The sequence below is a fragment of the Dasypus novemcinctus genome, chromosome 3 (assembly GCF_030445035.2).
Source record: "Dasypus novemcinctus isolate mDasNov1 chromosome 3, mDasNov1.1.hap2, whole genome shotgun sequence".
In the NCBI taxonomy this organism is placed as follows: Eukaryota; Metazoa; Chordata; class Mammalia; order Cingulata; family Dasypodidae; genus Dasypus; species Dasypus novemcinctus.
In genome coordinates, this window is record NC_080675.1 from 78,072,757 (window position 1) to 78,093,679 (window position 20,923).

General features: G+C 37.6%; 1 protein-coding gene across 4 annotated transcripts in view; it reads left to right on the forward strand.

Annotated features, from left to right (window-relative positions):
* The window catches only part of SLC25A21 (solute carrier family 25 member 21), a 560,688-nt gene that overhangs the window by 494,740 nt on the left and 45,025 nt on the right, over positions 1–20,923 (forward strand). For all 4 annotated transcript variants that reach the window (XM_004465782.5, XM_071213973.1, XM_071213972.1 and 1 more), the window contains 2 exons: positions 10,827–10,886; positions 14,943–15,050. In XM_004465782.5, coding sequence (XP_004465839.1) covers positions 10,827–10,886; positions 14,943–15,050 — 168 coding nt within the window. The remainder of the gene's footprint in view (positions 1–10,826; positions 10,887–14,942; positions 15,051–20,923) is intronic.

Genomic DNA, 20,923 nt, shown 5'->3' on the forward strand with positions numbered 1-20,923 from the left:
ACAAAGATTAGAGCAGAAATAAATGAAACTGAGAATTAAAAAAAAAGAATTAACAAAACCCAAAGTTGGTGCTTTGGAAAAAATCAATAAACTTGATGAACCTTTACCTAGACTGACAAAGAATAAAAGAGAAGATACAAATAAATAAAATCAGAAATGAGAGGGGAGTCATTACTACTGACCCCACAAAAATAAAAAGGAATATAAGAGGATTCTATCAACAACTGTATGTCAACAAATTAGACAATCTAGATGAAATGGACAAATTCCTAGACACTCAAACTACCTACACTGACTCTAGAAGAAATAGAAGAATTCAATAGACCAATTACAAGTAAAGAGATTGAATCAGTCATCAAAAACCTCCCAACAAAGAAAAGCTCAGGACCAGATGGCTTCAGAATTTCATTCTAAGAAGATTTAACTCCAATCCTGCTTAAACTTTTTCAAAAAATCAAAGAGGAAGGAACACTAACTCATTCTGTGAGGGCAGCATCACCCCAATACCAAAGTCAGATAAAGATACTTCAAGAAAAGAAAATTACAGACCGATTGCTCTTTTTTTTAATATAAATACAAAAATCCTCAACAAAATACTTGCAAATCAAATCCAATAGCACATTTTAAAAATTATATACCATGATTCAGTGGATTTTATTGCAGATACACAAAGGTGTTTCAACACGAGAAAATCAATTAATGTAATACAATCCATTAACAAAACAAAGGGGAAGAAACACATGATCATCTTCATTGACGCAGAAATGGCATTTGACAAAATCCAGCCTCCTTTCTTGATAAAAACATTTCAAAAGCATCCTGTCAGTAGGCCTTACTTTGGAACATATGTTCCCCAATGTAACAAAGTTAGACTCAATCAAATTACCCTACACATGACTCTACTGTCCCTTTTATTTGAACCTATAATTAGCACTATACTCATTACATATATGTCCCAGAGACTTAAATCTTCAGTCTGTTCGTATGACGGTCAAGTCCTGAATCTCAGCAAGTTTTGCAACACTTGTTCTCCAGTTCATTGGACTTGCCCAAGATAACTAACAAAAGGATGATGATGAACAATGCTCATACCCCCAAAGAAAGAGAGTATTTACAACTACAAGCAATATAGTTCCATCCATCTGCCTCATGGGATCTAAGCCCCCTCTCAATCAGAAACAAAGTGGGTATCACAATCCCAAAATCCTCAGGACTGGAGAATGAACAATGGGCCAAAACAGAGTTACTATTATTCTATTATAGACTTATAATACTTTATCAATGGTAGAAATTTAGTCATTGATATAAGGCCACGGTCACCAGAAGTTCTGTGGGGAGGGAGAGGGAAGAATAGTTGTAATATGGGGGCATTTTCAGGACCTTGGAATTGTCTAACATTGCCCAACATTGCAATGATGGATACAGGACATTGTACATTTTGTCAAAACTAATAAAGTTGTGTATGATGCAAAGTATAAACTATAATGTAAACTATAGTACATGGATATTAGCAATGCTTCAATATGTGTTCATCAATTGTAACAAATGTACCACAGCAATGAAAGATGTTGTTAATGTGGGAGAGTGTGTGAGGGGGAAGGAGTGGGGTATATGGAAATTCTCTTTTTTTTTTTTTCAGTATTCGTATTATTGGTGATAGTATTGCTATTATTCTTTTTTACTTTTCCCTATATTATGAAGTAACATTTATGTAATCAAAGTTTCTTTAAAAATAAAAAATTAACTCAAAAAATTTTTCATAAAATGGAAATAGAAGCAAACTTCCTCAACATGATAAAAAGCATATATGAAAAACCTGCTACTAACATTGTATTCAATGGTGAGAGACTGAAAACATTTACTCTAAGATCTGGAACAAGATAAGGATGCCCACTGTCACACTTGTTATTCAGCATTGTGCTGGAAGTTCTAGACAGAGCAATAAAGGCAAGAAAAAGAAATAAAAAGCACCCAAATTGGAAAGTTAGAAGTAAAACTTTCCCTATTTGCAAATGACAAGATCCTGCAGAGAAAATCCCAGAAAACCACAACAAAGCTATGAGAGCTAATAAACAAGTTCAGCAAAGTGGTGGAATTCAAGATCAATATGCAAAAACAGTCATGTTTCCACACACTAGTAATGAGCAATCTGAAGAAGAAATCAAGAAAAAAATCCATTTACAATAGAAACTTTAAAAATCAAATATGTAGGAATAAATTTAACCAGGGATATAAAGACTTGTATGCAGAAAACTACAAAACATGGCTCAAAGAAATCAGAGAAGATCTAAATAGATGAAAGGGCATTTCATGTTCATGGATTGGAACACTAAATATCATTAAGATGTCAAGCCTACCCAAATTTATTTACAGATTCAACACAATCTCAATCAAAATTCAACAGCCTACTTTGTAGAAATAGAAAGGCCAATTATAAAATATGTTTAGAAGGGTAAAGGACTCCAAATAGCCAAAAAAAATCTTGAAAAAGAAGAATTAAGTTGAAATACTCATACTTCCTAGCTTTAAAGCATATTACAAACTACGATGGTCAAAATAGCATGGTACTGGCAAAAGGATAGATATATTGACCAATGGAATCAAATTGAGAGTTCAGAAATAGACCCTCACATCTATGGCCAACTGATTTTTTTTTTTTTTTTTTGCCAATTGATTTTTGACAAGCCTGCCAAGTCTGCTCAACTGGGAAAGAATAGTATCCTCAACAAATGGTGCTGTGAGAACTAGATATCCATGTGCAAAAGAATGAAAGGCAACCTTTATCTCACATGGTATACAAAAATTAAAATGGATCAAAGACCTAAATATAAGAACCAGGATTATAAAACTCCTAGAAGAAAATGTAAGGGAACACCTTCAAGAGCTTGTGTATGCAATGGTTTCTTAGACTTTATACATATAAGCAATGCAAGTATAAGCAATGAAAGAAAAAAATAAGCATATGCAAGTATAAGCAATGAAAGAAAAAAATAGATAAATGCAACCTCCTCAAAATGGAAAATTTTTGTTCATCAAAGCACTTTGTCAAGAAAGTGAAAAGACAGCTTCCTCAATGGTAGGAAATATTTGGGAACCATATATCAATAAGGGCTTAATGTCCAGAATCTTTAAAGAAATCATACAACTGAACAATAAAAAGACAGTCTGATTATTAATATAAATGGGCAAAACACTTCTCCAAAGAGGAAATACAAATGGCTAAAAAGCATATGAAAAGATGTTCTACATCACTAGCTATTAGGGAAATGCAAATCAAAATCACAATGAGATACCATTTCTTACTCACTAGAATGGCCACTATTAACAGGAGAGAAAACTAACTACCATTGTTGGATATGATGTGGAGAAATAGAAACATTCACTGCTGGTAGGAATGTAAAATGGTGCAGCCACTGTGGAGGACAGCTTGGCAGTTCCTCAGGAAGCTCAGTGTAGAATTGCCATGTGGTCCAGCAATCCTGCTAGTATATATACCCAGAAGAACTAAAAAAGTGACTCAAACAGGCATTTGCACACCGATGTTCATAGCAACATTATTCACAAATGCCAAAAGATGGAAGCAATCCAAGTGTCCATCATCCAGTGAATGAATGGATAAACAAAATATGGTATATACATACTAAGGAACATTATTCAGCCATAAAAAGGAATGACATCTGTTACTGCCTCCCTCCACCCCTCTTCCCAGCCGTTGCTATCTTCCCCTTCCAGCCGGTTGCTGTCTTTCCCGCCAGTCCCGCCCACATTGCCAACATATAATCTGCCTCCTTCCCTAGCGACTGCTTATCTCATAGCCACCCGCCCACTTCCACCTATCCACTACCGCCCCCGAGCTAACCCGCCCTAGCTCCAACCCCTCCCTCTACCCAACCCTATATAACCAAGTGTACTTCCGCAATAAAGCAGACCTGTTCCTGTGCTCAGGCGGTCTCCGTGGTTCCTTCTTAACCGCGCGTCCCCCACGCCTGGAAGAACTGGTGCTCCTTTTAGGAGTACCTCCCGCCGGTGGTTAGGCAGGAGCGAGCCCCCCCTGACTCTTGGGCATAAGTGAGGCCGAGCCCTCGTACCGGACAACAGACATCCTAATGCATGTGGCAACATGAATGAAACTTGAAGATGTTATGTTGAGAGAAAATAAGCCAGACACAACAGGACAAATATTGAATTATTTCATTGCTATAAGCTAATTATAATCAGCAAACTCATAGCATTAGAATCTAGAATATAGGTTACTAAGAACGGGAATGGGGAGTTGCTTCTTAACTTGTACAAAATTTCTATTTATGCTGATGGTAAAGGTTTGGAAATGGATGGTGATGATGGTAGCACATTATTGTGGGTGTAGTCAATAGCCCTGAGCTATATAAGTAAGTATGGTTAGAAAGGGAAATTTTAGGATATCTCTATCTATCTAGTTATATATATATATTTAACTAGAATAATTTATATATATATATATAACTAGAATAAAAGTTAAAAGACAAAATATAGGATTTTACAATACTGTGAACCTTATTATAGATGATGCACTATAGTTGATAGTACAAGCAAAAGAATGTTGTTTCATTAATTATAACAAATGTATGATACTAATACAAGGTGTTAATAATAAGGAGGTATATGGGGAAAATATACCTACTGTAAATATGGATGACAAATAGAACTATTCTATAATCATTTTTCATCAATTGTAACAAATGACATTACTGTTAAAAAAAATAGTACAATTATAAAAAGTGCTATCATCAATTATAATAAATGTTCCACACCAGTACAAAATGTTGGTGGTAGGGTGGTGTATGGGAACCCTGCATGTTGTGCCCATTTGTTCTGTAAACTCAAATTTCTCTAATAAAAAAATAACCCTACAGGCAACTGGATGTGGCTCAAGTGATAGGGCTTCTGCCTACCATATGAGAGGACACTGGTTCAGTCCCTGAGGATTGTGCCTGTGTGATGAGCCAAGTGCCCACGTGGTGAGCCAAGTGTCCATGTGGGTGCCCACTTGGTGAGCTGAGTGCCCATATGGTGAGCTAAATACCTTTGTGGCAAGCTGAGTGCCAGTGCAGTGAGCCAAGTGTCTGAATGGTGAGCCAAGTGCCCATGTGAGTACCCACATGGTGAGCCGAGTGCCTGCACAAGTGAGTCATGCAGCAAGATGATGATGCAACAAAAGAGAGACTAAGGGGAGAGTCAAGGTAAAGTGCAGCAGAAACCAGGAACTGAGGTGGCACAGCTGACAGGGAACCTCTCTCCACATTAGAGGCCCCCAGGATCAAATCCAGGTGATTCCTAAAAGAGAAAAAATGAGAAGAGAAGGCAAAAAGAAAATAGATACAGAGAATCACACAGCAAATGGATAAAGACAGCAAAAACAGCAGGGTGGGGGGAGGGAAAGAGTGAAGTGGGGGAATAAATAAATAAATCTTTTTAAAAAAATAAAATAGCCCTACAATATCTAGTAAGTGTTACAGTGCAAGGAAGAGTCACATGTCTCTGACTTTAAATCAAAAGTTAGAAATGATTAAGTTTAGTGATGAAGGCATGTCAAAAGCCAAGACAGGCTGAAAGCCAGGCCTCTTGCACCGAATCGTTAACCATGCTATGAAAGCAAAGGAAAAGTTCATGAAGGAAATTTTTTAAATGCTGCTCCAGTGAAAACACGAATGATAAGAAAGGGAAACATCCTTATTGCTGATACGTAGAAAATTTTAGTGGTCTGGATAGAAGATCAAACCAGTCACAACTTTCCCTTACGCCAAAGCCTAATCCAGATCATGGCTCCCTCTTCAATTCTATGAAGGCTGAGAGAGGTAAGCAAGCAGAAGAAAAGTTTGAAGCTAGCAGAGGTTGGTTCATGAGGTTTAAGGAAAAAAAGCCATGTCCACAACATAAAAGTGCAAGGTGAAACAGCAAGTGCTGATGTAGAAGTTGCAACAAGTTATACAGAAGATCTAGCTAAGAGAAATGATGAAAGTGGCTACAATAAACAACAGATTTTCAATATAGATGAACCAGTCTTATATTGGAAGAAGATACCATCTAGGACCTTCATAGCTAGGGAGAAGAGGTCAATGCCTGGTTTAAAAGCTTCAAAGAACAGGCTGACTGACTCTCTTATTAAGGGTGAATACAGCAGGTGACATTCAGTTGAGCCCCTGCTTATTTACCATTCTGAAAACCCTTAAGAATTATGCTAAATCTACTCTGCTTGTGCTCTATAAATGGAAAAACAAAGCCTGGATGACAGCACATCTGTTTACCACATGGTTTACTGAATATTTTAAGCCCACTGTTGAGATCTACTGCTCAGAAAGAAAAAGATTTCTTTCAAAATATTACTGCTCTTTGATAATGCACCTGGTCATCCAGGAGCTCTGATGGAGATGTACAATGAGATGAATGTTGTTTTCATGCCTGCTAACACAACATCCATTCTGAAGCCCATGGGTCAAGGAGTAATTTTGACTTTCAAGTCTTATTCTTTAAGAAATTTATTTCATAAGGCTGTAGCTGACATAGATAGTGATTCCTCTGATGGATCTGGGCAAAGTAAGTCAAAAACCTGTTGGAAAGGATTCACCACTCTTGATGTTATTAAGAACATTTGTGTCATGAGAGGTCAAAATATTAACATTAACAAGAGTTTGGAAGAAGTTGATTCCAACCTTCATGGATGTCTTTCAAGACTTCGTGGAAGAAGTAACTGCAGATGTTGTAGAAATAGCAAGAGAACTAGAATTAGAAATGAAGTCTGAAGAAGTGACTGAATTACCACACTCTCATGATCAAACTTGAATGGATGAGGAGTTGCTTCTTATGGATGAGCAAAGAAAGTGGTTTCTTGAGATGGAATCTACTACTGGTGAAGATGCTGTGAACACTATTGAAATGACAAGAAAATATTGAGAATATTACATAAACTTAGTTGATAAAGCAGTGGCAGATTTTGAAAGGATTGACTCCAAATTTGAAAAAAAAGTTCTATTGTGGGTATAGTGCTATCAAGTAGCATGGATGCCATAGGGAAATCTTTCATGAAAGGAAGAATCAATTGATGTGGCAAACTTCATTGTGTTATTTGAAGAAATTGCCACAGTCCACCCCAACATTTCAGGGACCACCACCCTGACCAATCAGCACCCATCAATATCAAGGCAAGACTTTCCACCAGCAAAAAGAATATGACTCACTGAAGGCTCAGACAATGATTGGCACTTCTAACAATATTTTTAATTAAAGTATGCCCATTATTTTTAAGACGTAATGATATTACACACTTAATAGACTACGGCATAGTGTAAACATGTCTTTAATATGCACTGGGAAACCAGAAAAATTGTGTGACTTGCTTTATTGCAATATTCCCTTTATTGTGGTGGTCTGGAACCAAACCTGCAATATCTCCACGGTTTGCCTGTAGTGGTCAGCATGTACATGTAAGAAAACTACCAAGGTCTGGTAAGAATCATCTGAAAAGAATAGAGGGGAGTGGTGCTTGGCTTTCACACAGGGCTGGGAATAGTGTCTATTCCCACCAGTCAAACTGGAAAACCTCGAAATTTACAGGACATTGAAAAAGGTACTCAGAAAAGTCTTGCCTCAGTAATGGAGAATAATTAGCCCTGGACTGATTACTGCTCCTGTCCCACTTGCTAAAAGCAAAAGCCAAATGGTTCGATTGTTTCCATGTAATTTAACTGCATCCTAGAACAGAATATCTGAGAGGCTAAATTAATCAACGGAAGATTGCTTAGTGCGAATGGACTGAAAGCAAAGGAAAAGTACAGTCTGGAGAGCTGGTTCACATAGATTATGGCAAAGTGTACTGGCCTCCTCCTGCCCTGCCACATAATGGCACTTCCCTGGGGAACATAATGGCTTGTGCTCCAGATCCAGCCCCCTCTCCCTAGAATAAATTCAGTCAGACTACAACTTTCTAGATTCTAGAATATAAATTATATACAGCAAAATTAACTGATTCCACATTTTATATTCAAGGTTCCCAAAACCTTGATTGATTATGAATGTTTTCAAAACTCCTTATATTTTCAGGACTTTGTGTAAGTAACTTTATTACATGTTAAACTTCCTAATTTCATTCTTAGAGTATAACCTCATATCTTATACAACAGCATACTTTTATCACATCTATGCATTAACTAGTGTTCTGGATGAGAAAGTGTTAAGAAATACCATGAAACCCAAAAAGGAGTATTGTTATATAGACAGAAATTAAAATAACCTCTAATCTATTAGTTCTTAAGAATATAGTCTTAGTATAATGTCTTATAAGGTTTGAACAGGGGAGATATCTAAACAATATTCGTCAAATGAATGACTGAATCTTTTTAGTAAATACTAGTTTCAAATACAATGAAGACATTTATATTATTTTACTATTGTTGAAAATTAATTTTAAAAGATTTTAGCTTTTCCACTTTTAAATATCTAGTAAATTAGAAATTTCAGTCCCAATGGAAGAAATTAAAACAATGTTTTGTTTTAATTTAAAGCAGTAATTGTTTATTAAAATATGTGATAATATATTGTTCCTTGCTTTTGAATTTAGCACATTAGCAATGAATCACTGTGACCTGTAGGGCTTCTTTATTCCCAGGAACCTGAATTATTCTAGTCACACACCAAAAGCATCCAGCAAGACTGCTGATGAACACCAATAAACTAGTTGCAGTGTGTCTGGTTGATGATGTTGTTTTAAACCGTTTTATTGACAGGGAAATGAAAAGTGTGGGATTGCCCCAGGGTGTAGAACTGGAGTGCCCTGGGAGAATCACTGGACTGACAGGCAGAATCCATGTCTCCAGGCTTCTACCTTGAGATACCATTTGGTCCTTAATCCTCTGTAATAAGAGCCAGAAAAAACAGCTTCAGACTGGAAGCTAACAAAGTGGTGAGACCCTTTATGGAGTATGGATTCTGTTATCTCCCAGAACTTCCTTAAACCCAATGTGGGTCCCCTAGATTACTGTTTTCAAAATATGGATCATAACCCATTATTGTGTCAGGAAATCAATGTAATGGGTCACCAAATTTAGTCAGTTCTGACCAGAAATTTTTTAATACTACAATAGACACAGAGTGCATTACACATAATAAAGATAAATTGTTTCATTAAAAGCTTTTTTCCATTATAATTGTGCATGAGTACACAAATGCATGTGTAAGTGTGTGTGTGATGGGTTAGAAAGGTTAATGGACTGGCTTGCTTTAACAGCTAAGTAACATTGCCAGGATTCAATCCAAGGACTGCACACTTCATAATTTTGACAAAGTGATTGTCCAAGAATAGTGATGCTGATCATAATGATGGAAGAAAAATAGTCTTTAATGTAAAACCTAAGACTATAACATTTTTGCTTCCATGTTTAGTGGTTTCTAGGCCAGATCTCATCAGAACAGTGGTGTCCCCAGTGAATATTATTTCAACACCAGGGTTGTTTCAGAGTTATCACCATCCTCTAGAAATGTAGACTCACCAGCCATCAAAAAGGCAGAGTTTTCTCTTTGTTAACTACTGCATCCCCAATGCCTCAAAAATAAGAGGCACCCAATAAATATTTGTTGGATGAGTAAGTGAATGTATCCCTTTTCTGGAAAAGTCTACATCCATAGTTGATCTGAAAGACCATGACATAAAAGCAGTTTCAGGGTCTTTAAAACTATCTAAATCTATCAGGTTGTATGACTCTTGGGCTGCCCAAAGATTCATTACGGCTGTGTTCACAAGTAACCATCTCTTTCTAACAAGAGTATTATTTAACCTCATTTTCTGTATTTTTTTCCTGCTCTATTTTACTAGGCTATAAAGTAATAGAGTAGGAAACATTGGGTGAATATAATTTCCATGCCATTTCTGGAGCTTTAGATAAGACCCTAGCAGGACCTATGAGTGTGTCTATCAGTAACATTGGTAGTTATTTGACAGTGAACACAGGAGAAAACATCAGGTTCAAGCAGAATTGTTTACCAAAATATAGATTATAGAAAGAGAGGAGAAAAAATGAATCATGTATATATTATGTAAGGTGGTTGATTAAATTTGCCTCCATAGAAAACAGTTTGTAGAAAACTTACATTAAATATAGCCTATTGAAGGAGCCAACAAAATCGTTATCATCATCATCATCATCATCATCATCATCATCAGATTTTAAAAGAAAGAATAAGCAGCTCTCTTTCTTCATTTAGGTTGAGGACAGTCTTACTTTAAGGTAGGGTATGAACTTGGTTACCTCATCAGGTCTTTCCCGTGTTTATCATGACTACATTATCACTTAGTGTTTAAAAAATCCATGGGAAAGTAAGGAGACACAGAACATTATAAAAAGTTAGGCTGAGATGTGGATATCTTTTACAAATAGGTTAGAAAATTGAGCATTCACTGGGAAAACAGTTCATAGAGAAAACATAGGAGACCAAAGATTTCAGGTCTCTATGCCTATAATTTTGAATCACTGCCATAAAAAAGAAGTCTATTGATATCCGGGAAAACTGAAAATGGTCATGGTAAATGGAAGTTATATGGTTCATTTACTGCTATAAAGGATTCCATCATCTCTTCTGTAGGTTATTATAGCCACATTTGAAAATGTGAATGTTTTAAAAATGTTAAAATAAGATCCAATAGCAACTATCTGAGACCAGATTAAAAACTGCTAGATTTTTTATCATTTTTTTAAAAATGCTGGTTAATACAATGATTTACTAAAGAAATTTGAGCCAATTAAAGAGTTTGTTGCAGGAAATTATTATAAATCTCTGGTTTTGGTTTTGTTTCACAGTTTTTCACCTTTGAGCAGTACAAGAAATTGCTAGGATATGTGTCACTGTCACCAGCATTGGTAAGTGAGAGTATTTATTATACTTAAGTGTATGTGTTATTTCATAAAATAAAATCTGGAAACAAGAACCCTTTTGATTCCCCCAAGCCTAGCTACTAAAATGTGAATTCAAGTTATTCAATGTTCAGCTACTTGTTGAAAGCCATCTTCCTAATAACTCACAATTTGGCTATTTTATAGCTCCTAGTGATGAATTTATGACAATAACGATTTGTGTGGAAAGACCTGTATGAGATATGGTCAATAATATATAACAAATAGCACATTTATCAAAGACCCTTTTAAAGCCAATACATGCATATGTTTACACATATACTGTGCATATCTACTTATGCAAAATCAATAGGCCTAAGAGTATTTCCTAACAGGTCATTTTTCCAGCTTTTGCTTTACCTGTAGTAAATATAGGACTCTGAGAGTTCAGGATGCTTGCAATAATATCGTGGTCAGATGCAGACTGAAGGGCCTTTTATAGGAATGGCTGTATGCAACTCAGCCAGGAAAAATAGTGCTCTTACAGTGACCCATCTCAACTATTACATGAAAATCACTTGGTGATTTGAACATTTGCCTACACCACCCCTTCCTTCTGGGTGACCTTGTGCTTTTCACAAAGCGAGTTAAATTAATTGACCAAATGAGTTCTACAAATATGTATGCAAGAAGAGTCCCAGAGAGGGCAAATACACTAATTTCCCCCTCCAAATCTGCAAAAATAAACTAAACTAAATTAAGTCTTCATTGGCCCTCCAATTGGCAATGTACCTTCTAGCCTCTAGGCAAATCCCCTAGTTTGCCTGCTGAAATTCATCTCCAAACTCAACCAGAGAGGCAATGTTCTGAGCTTCAACTCTTTAATTACTTTACCTGTAAAGGTGTGTTTCAGAATATTTATTCTGCCAAGTCGACTGTCCAAGAAGTATCTTTCATTTAAAAACAAACAAAAAACCCATACATACTGCCTTTCTGGGAAGAAGCTTGCTAAGAAACCTAATACTGTCACTTTCTGTTATGACAAAGAAACCTCCTTCCAACTCCCTACCTAACAAAGGTGGTTGTGCGGGAGGGCCTGGGAGGAAAGGAGAAAGATAGCCTAAATTCTAAAATTAGCTACATGGTTTTTTTTTTAAGTCCTTGGTGTCTTCCCTTAATGTCATTCTTAACTTACATCATGGTAAAATGGGGATTGAGAGCTTCCTAACAAGAGACAATAAAATATGGTCTCCAGAGGGCCAGCTGGTTGTTCTTGTGTCCAGCACCGGGACCAGGTGAGAGACTTCAGTTCTTTCAACTCTTTTGAAAACTGAAACAGAAAAGCATTTAGCCACTCCACCTACTCTCACCAAGTGCATGCAAACCATATACAGTTTTCCTTTTTTCTTGAAATGATTTATTCCAGTTTCTTTTTGATACTGTTAGACACTTAGACATTAAATGTCCCTTGGTGTTCTCCCATGCAAAGCCTAGGAGGCAAGAAACAGACAGTGATGGTTGTTTCTGGAACAATCTAAGTAACACAATCTGCTGATATCTGATCAATTCTTTTGACAAGGGACTGCTGAACACCAGTTCTGACAGCAAATATAGCTGAGTTTTATAGAAGAACAAAAAAGTGAATTACTTGGAAGAATGCATTTAGTAAGTAATAAAATCCTGAACATCTGGATTTTAGCTTTCCCAGTCAGAAGTGTTTGGGATAGAATTTTTTTTTTCTGCTTTTGGTTTCCATGATGGAGGTCTGAGATAAATGAATAAAATAAAATATTTGGTATGTTAGCCTATATAAATATAACATTAATATTCATTAAAATTATAATGAAGAGGAGTGAAAGGAAAACATCTTTACTTTTTCCCTCTCTTCTAGAATCTGTGTGCAATCCTTTTCTTCCTCTCAGTTTTTATATTCACCAAGAGCAATGGTGTTTGTATAATACTTTAAAAAGGACTTCCACCTTCATAATAACCTTGCATGGTAGGGAGATTAGATAATATCTCTACTTTACAGATGAGGAAACCAGAGCTTAAAAAATATAAGTGATTTGTTCACAGAGCTGCTGCAATACCTGGTGCCCTGAATTATGAAAAGGTGGCCTTTTCAGCCTGCTGTTGCCTCTCTGGTTCTCCGGCGTGGCAAGCAGGGTGCAGCCTGGATTTCAGGCTCCAGGTACCCTTGGGGCTAGGCATCTTTTTCTGTACCCAAACTACTGTACATGACAGTGGCCGTGGTCACAAAATGAAAATCTGAACCCAAACCTCCTGCTTCTGGATCCTGTGCTCCTTCTACCCTGCCTCCCCTAGAAGGTCATAGAATATTCCTTTCTCCCTTCTTTCTTTTATTCCCCAATTTTGAAAATACCAGAGATCCCTAATTAGAGTTACCTGTTCTTAACACCTCATTGACTTCTTTCTTTTCTTAGTCATATATAGTACTATACCACTGCTCCTGGGAGTTAGAGCTTCAACACTAAAGAATTATTTTTTCCCGTAGAAGTTTGCACTGTTGTTTTGCTGTTTTTCTGCTTTGGGGTTTTCTCTTTATTGGTTTTGTTGTAGTTATTTTTTTCTCTCTTTATTAGAGAAGTTATGGGTTTATAGAACAATCATGCATAAAACACAGGATTCCCATATACCACCCCACCACCAACACCTTGTACTGGTGTGGGACATCTGTTACAACTGATGATAACATATTTTTATAATTGTACTACTATTAGTTAAAGCCCATGGTTTGACTTAGGGTTCAATGTTTGTGTAGTATAATTCCATTGATTTTTAAAAAAATTCTTATTCTGTTATCATTTATACAATCCAGCATTTCCCCTTTTAATCATATTCAGATATATCAGTGCTGTTAATTGTGTTCACAGTGTTGTGCTTCCATCACCATCATCCATTACCTAAACACTTCCATCATACCAAATAAGAATGCTATATATTTTAAGCCCTAACTTCCCATTGCTTATCCCCACTCTGATCCCTGGTAACCTGTATTCTAGATTCTGACTCTATGAGTTAGCTTATTCTAATTGTTTCAAATCTGTGAGGTCAGACAAAATTTGTCTTTTTGTGTCTGGCTTATTTCACTCAACATGATGTCTTCAAGGTTCATCCATGTTGTTGCATGTATCAGGACTTCATTCCTTTTTATGGCAGAATAGTAGTCTATTGCATGTATATATCACAGTTTGTTTATCCATTCTTCTTATGGTGAACACTTGGGTTGCTTTGGTTTTCTTTTTATTATTTTTGTGGTTATTTTTTGAAGCAGATCTTTCTTTAAAAAGAAAAAAAACAAACAAACAACCCTTAAGCATTCTACCTGCAGGAAAAAATCTAGAAAATTGTTCTTTCGCACTTTAGAAATTCTTAGCAGGCATAATAATAAACTGGCATATAGACATCCTTTGGTGAATGTTCTAGTTTTTTAGCTGAGTATCTCAGAAGAACCTAACCATTTCTGATCTCAACTTTTTATTGCAATTACCAGAGTTTTTTTTTAATTAGGGAAAGGATGAATAAAAGCATCAGTCTTGTTTATTAATCTAGAACAGTGACTCTAGGAATACAACTAGGCATTTAAATACTTCCAGCTATGCTGTTTGTTATCTAAAATTTAACTTTTAATAAATGCTTGTGATTCTGCTCCTTGAATTTCTTTACATGCTCGAAAAATGTATTTAAGTAGACACTTTAAAATGAAGCTCTCTTTTTACAAGTCAAACTCTCTTTTAATTGTCATATGTGCACATGTTTTAATATCCACCTTAAATCAGCAAAACAGCTTTTCTTTTAGTTAAAAGAAAAAGCCCTTGTTGATGGGGCTTTGACGTTTTATTCTGAGTTGTTAGGATATGGTTTGTGGCTTCTGTAATTTCTTCTTCATGAATTGTCAGCATCTAATCAAGAACTGAAATGGTTTAGTAATGTTATATGGTGCATTTATTTAGGGGTCTCCATTCTCATCATAACATTCAGCTACATGGTGTAATGAATAGAATGCTTAACCCAATACACATGATAACTTGTTTTAAATCATTGATTGATTTATCCCTCTAGACATTTGCCATTGCTGGATTGGGATCTGGACTAACAGAAGCCATCGTGGTTAACCCTTTTGAAGTAGTAAAAGTTGGCTTGCAAGCCAATCGGAACACATTTGCAGAGGTAACCATTTAATGTTTTCCTATTGTTGAGGGAATTTTTTAAAATTATATATATATAAAACTGTGAACCCAGCTCTTATCTACTTGCTAAAGACATAGTAAATTATCATTAAGGAAGTAGTGTTGAAAAAAGTCAAATTTCTTCCATAAGGAAAGAATTCAAAATGCCCTAAGTTTTGATGGACAAACACATGTTTATATGTTTTTCTTTTAGACTTGAAATGTAATCTATAATGACTTATTTGGAAATGTTTTTCCTGCTTTTGGCAAGCCTTCTATTTTATATTATACTAGAATAGACTGTGAGCTAATAATATTGTCATTTTTATTATGAAGTCATTTTTTTAGAATTACCTCACTCCTTTCCCCACCCCACCCATTCCCCTCCTCCAAAGCTTCTGATAATCTGTCAAACTTGTCTTTTGGTTAAATCTGAATAAGCAGGTTACTGAACCTGTGTAGATGTCACCAGTTAGACAATGATGGATCTTGACATTTAATCATTGGTACATGATGTCCGTGAAGACAGTTTCCCTTGGTAGTGTGCTGCCTTCACTTCCTTCCAGTTGTTTAATAATTCCCTTTAAATCGCCAAGTCCAACTGCTTTCATTGTATTCTTTTGGGGTACAAAGCACAAGGTAGGGGAAAAAATGAAGCGATTGGCTTTCCAGGTTCTTTCATAGCATTTTAATTTAATTCCACGACTGGGTAGCATGTGGTATAAATTGGTTTGGAGTATCTGCTGACCTGAATTTTTCTGTAGAAAAGTTCCCCTGCCCACTACTTAAGCAGCTGCTAATGGGTGGAGACCCCCTCACCCCACCCGACTTCCTGCCTGCTGTGCTGCCTAAGAGCTCCCAGGCAGCTGCTTGGACAGCGGTGTGGGAAAAAAAGGGGAAGCCCTGCTTACCTGTGGCAGCAGAGGCCTGGAGGGACAAAATGAGGCTGCTACAGCAGATGGTATCTACTTAGATGAAGTCAGCCTAATTTGGGCCCTTTTTTTTTTAATTTCAAAAGGTTGCCATTCTTGCAGTGATAAATAGCACTTCAAAAAAGGTTTAAAATCTCTGTATTCTCCTCATTTTTGTTTCTGTGTTGCATTCTCTCTATTCTTCCTTGAATAAAGGAAAAACGTGGTAAGGAATAAAAGGGAAAGAAAATAAACATTTTTCAAATGTCCAACCAAAATGGAACATTTGAAATAGTCCTAATGGAATCTGCTCAGGGAAAACTTGGTTCCTTAGTCCTAGAGAATTACCAGGTAGAAGAAAATTTTGGAGTGCCTCATCCAATGCTCCATTTACCCATTGGGAAGCTTCTCTTGGCACAGTAGTGAATGGGTAAAGGAATGATCAGCCTTCACTTGCAGTCCTTTATCAAGGCTGTGTGTAACCACAGGGGCATAAATGAGACAAAACACCAAGGAGCACTCCCAGTAAAGGAAATCCTAAGAGTTATCACAGACACTCTCTCCTGCCTAATGTACTTTTTCTCTCCTCTGCCCTCAAGGAGGTTCTACACTGAGGCAAGTAAGAGGTGCTAATGTTTTGCATGAGCTGAGGGCTTGCAAGTAACACCCTTCCAGCCCAACATAAGAATGTGCTGCATGTGTGCAAGCTCCCCATTCCTTTACAGGAGTAAAGTCTATGTAAATTATTTATGTATATTCAGCCATTTTTTAAGTGAGTGGTTAAGGGGGGCTTGTTTAAGGGCAGTTTCTTCTGCAAAATCTCCTGAACTGACCGTTGTCAGATATTTACTTAGACAAAATAAAAATCTATTAGGTACATTATAAAATATTTGTAATATTACTCAGCTAGTCAAAACTTAACAAAGTAGTGATCGTATAGGTCACACACGTCTTTCAGCATTTATTTACAACAGCTATGAAGATTCAGTAACTGAAGTAGAGTTTTAATGTAGCACTTTATAGGCAATATTAATCATATGGAAAAGTGGTTAGAAGTGGGTGATAGCCCAACATAAAGCAATAGGATTAAGCCTATTGTAAAAAGAAAAAAAAATGTCTGAGAGGAAAAGATGATGTGATAAGAGTAGAAAATTTGAATTGAGTTCTTTTTTATATATATATTTCTAATTTTTATTTATCTATTTTTTAATTCATTTTTTAAAATATTACATTCAAAAAATATGAGGTCCCCATGTACCCTCCACCCCCCTCACCCCACTACTCTCCCCATAGCAACATTCTCCTCCATCATCATGACACCTTCATTGCATTTGGTGAATACATCTCTGGGCACCGCTGCACCTCATGGACAATGGTCCACATCATAGCCCACACTCTCCCACATTCCATCCAGTGGGCCATGGGAGGACCTGCAATGTCCAGTAATTGTCCCTGCAGCACCACCCAGGACAACTCCTAGTCCCGAAAACGCCTCCACATCTCATCTCTTCCTCCCATTCCCCACACCCAGCAGCCACTGTGGCCATTTTTTCCACACCAATGCCATATTTTCTTCGATTATTAACCACAATAGTTCATTAATAGAATATCAGTAAGTCCACTCTAATACATATTCTATTCCTCCATCCTGTGGACCTTGGATTGGTTGAGTCCATTCCACATCTGTGTCAAGAGGGGGCTTAGATTCCACATGGATGCTGGATGCAATTCTCCTGCTTTCAGTTGTAGGCACTCTTGGCTCCATGGTGTGGTGGTTGACATTCTTCAACTCCATGTTAACTGAGTGGGGTAAGTCCAATAAACCAGAGTGTAGGAGCTGAAGTCTGTTGAGGCTCAGGACCTGGCTATGATATGGTCAGTCCAGAGATTCAGATCCCCTGGGTATATCTTAAACCCCTTTAAATAACTAGTGGTCATTTGGGGCAAATGTAGCTACTTCATATGTCTTTTGTCTAGGACCCATTAATGCCAAATCCACTTGTGCCTTCCTCCATTGATTAGCACTTTCTTCATCCAAAATGAGGATAACCTTTTATATGCCTGTACCAATGTTAAATTAATCTAATCATGAGTTGTGCTCACTTGAGCAGTTGTATGGCCTAGAATAATTATTGCCTCCTTCGCTTGGGGGCTTTATAGACCCACAAGAAGTATAAAAGATACAACTCAACAATGAAAAGACAAACAACCCAGTTAAAAAATGGGCAAAGGGGAAGCAGATATGACTCAAAAGATTGACCTCCTGCCTACCACAAGGGAGGCACTTTCTAAAGCAATGTTTCAGTTCCTGGTACTTTCTAAAGAAGACAGCTCACTGGCCCAACGAGCAGGCATGGCAAGCTGACACAAGAGACACAAGAAGAAAAAAGAAAAGCATAATGAGAGACACAACGAAGTGGGGAGTGGAGGTTCCCGGTGCCTCCTAAAGAAGACAAGCAAGACAGCAAGCTGATGCAATGGGCAGACACAACAAGCTGATGCAACAAGATGACACAACAAGAAACAAAGAAGAAAAAAAACACAATGAGAGACACAACAAAGCAGGGAGCAGAGGTGGCTCAAGGGAATAGATACCTCCCTCCCATATCAGAGGTCCTGGGTTTTGTTGTCCCAGCTCACCATATCAGAGGTCCTGGGTTTTGTTGTCCCAGCCTTCTAAAGAAAGAAGGAAGACGAACAGATACAGCAAGTGCAAACAATGAGGGGGTGGGGAGAAATAAATAAATAAAATAAAACTTTTTTAAAAAACCAGCAAAAGACTTGAAAAATTGTTTTTCCAAAGAGGAAGTACAAATGGCTAAAAAGCACATTAAAAGATATTCAATATCACTAGCTATTAGGGAAATGCAAATCAAAACCAAAATGAGATAACATTTCACACCTACTAGAATGGCTACTATTTAAAAAAAAAAAAAAAACGGAAACTGTGAGTTTAGAGATGATGTGGAGAAATAAGAACATTCGTTCATTGCTGGTGGCAATGTAAAATGATACAGCAGCCGTGGAAGAAAGTTCGGCAGTTAGGAAGCTAAGTATAGAATTGTCATATGATATGGCAATCCTGCTATCAGGTATATACAGAGAAGAACTGAATGCAGGGACTTGAGCAGACTTCACACAGCAATTTTCTTAGTGGCATTATTCACAATTGCCAAAAGATGGAAGAATCCCCAGTGTCCATCAACTGATGAATGGATAAACAAAATATGTTATATACATACAAAGGCATGTTATTCAGCTGAAAGAAGGAATGAAATCCTGATGCAGGTGACAACATGGATGAAACTTGAGGACATTATGTTGTATGACTAAGCCAACACAAAAGGACAAATATTGTATGATCTCACTGATATGAACTAATCATAATAAGCAAACTCATAGAGTGGGAATCTAGAATATAGGCTATCAGGGGATAGAATGAAGGTAGAGAATAGGGAGTTGATGCTTAATTTGTACAGAATTTCTATTTCAGTTGATTTAAAATATTCAGAAATAGTGATGATGGTATTACACTGCTGTTAGTGTAATTAATTGTATTTGTGAATGTGGTTGAAAGGGGGAAGTTTTGGGTTGTGTATGTTACTAGGAGGAAAGTTAGAACACAAAACATGGGACTGTTTAACACAGTGAAACAGTGAACCCTGTTGTGGATAATGGACTGTGTTTGATATATAAGAATGTTCTTTATGAATTATAACAAATGTGTGACATTATTACAGTGTATAATAATACAGTGGTATATGGGGAAAATACACCTAATTAAAAATATAGAGATAACCAGCAAGATGGGGGCTGAGTAAGGAGCTCCTAGATTCAGCTCCTGCTACAAGGTAGTTAGTAAACACCCAGAGCTCTCTGGAGCTAGCTGAAGCAGCTGTTTGGGGGCTCCCAGAGACCAGAAGAGCATCCTGTCACATCCTTGAAGGAACAGAAGGGGGAGACTGCCCATCTGCAGAGAAGATTCATAAGCTGAGCGCTCCATGCCATGGAGACTGGTGTCCATCCTCCACTGGAGGCACAAGCTGCCTTGGGAGCTATTCTGTGGCTGGAATTGAAAGCTCCACTTCCCAAAAATGGGGGAGGAAGAGACAGTTGGGCACCAACTTCAGCGGACTAAAGTATAATCCTGAGAACAGCTAAAGTTTGAGCCTGTCCAAGTCAGAAAGAGACCGGTAGCCACCATCTTAACTCTGCACCTGGCACAAGTGGAAGCGGGGCGGACTGAAAATCACAGTGCTGGTAGGGAACAGCTTCTTTCCATCCAAATCAGATTGCAGCTCTATCCTAGGCCCCAGCCCCACCTCTGGGAGGGAGGAAGCTGGGGGGACCTGCGCCAGCCTCTCCGGGAGATTACCAGCCAAGCCGAGGAGGCTGGTGATTGCCCTACTTTGGCAGCGCAGGCAGCCCCAGGAGCTATTCTGTGGCTGGAACTGGAAGCTCCATTTCTCAAACACCGGGGAGGAGGAGACGGTTGGCCACTGATTTTGGCTACTGGTTAGTAAACTCGGCAGCTTAGGGTATAGCCGTGGGAACTGCTGGGGTGTGAATCTTTCCAAGTTGGAAAGAGGCCGATAGTAGCCATTTTTTTTTTAAATTTATTTTTTTATATTTTATTGACTTTGTAATAATATTACATTAAAAATATATATGTGAGGTCCCATTCATCCCCACCCCCCCACCCTACCTCTCCCCCCCCCCCCCCAGCAACACTCCCTCCCATCATCATATCACATCCATTGGATTTGGTAAGTACATCTTTGGGCACCTCTGCACCTCATAGTCAATGGTCCACATCATGGCCCATACTCTCCCCCATTCCATCCAGTGGGCCCTGTGAGGCTATACAATGACCGGTGATTGCCTCTGAAGCACCATCCAGGGCAGCTCCATGTCCCAAAGACGCCTCCACCTCTCATCTCTTCCTGCCTTTCCCCATACCCAT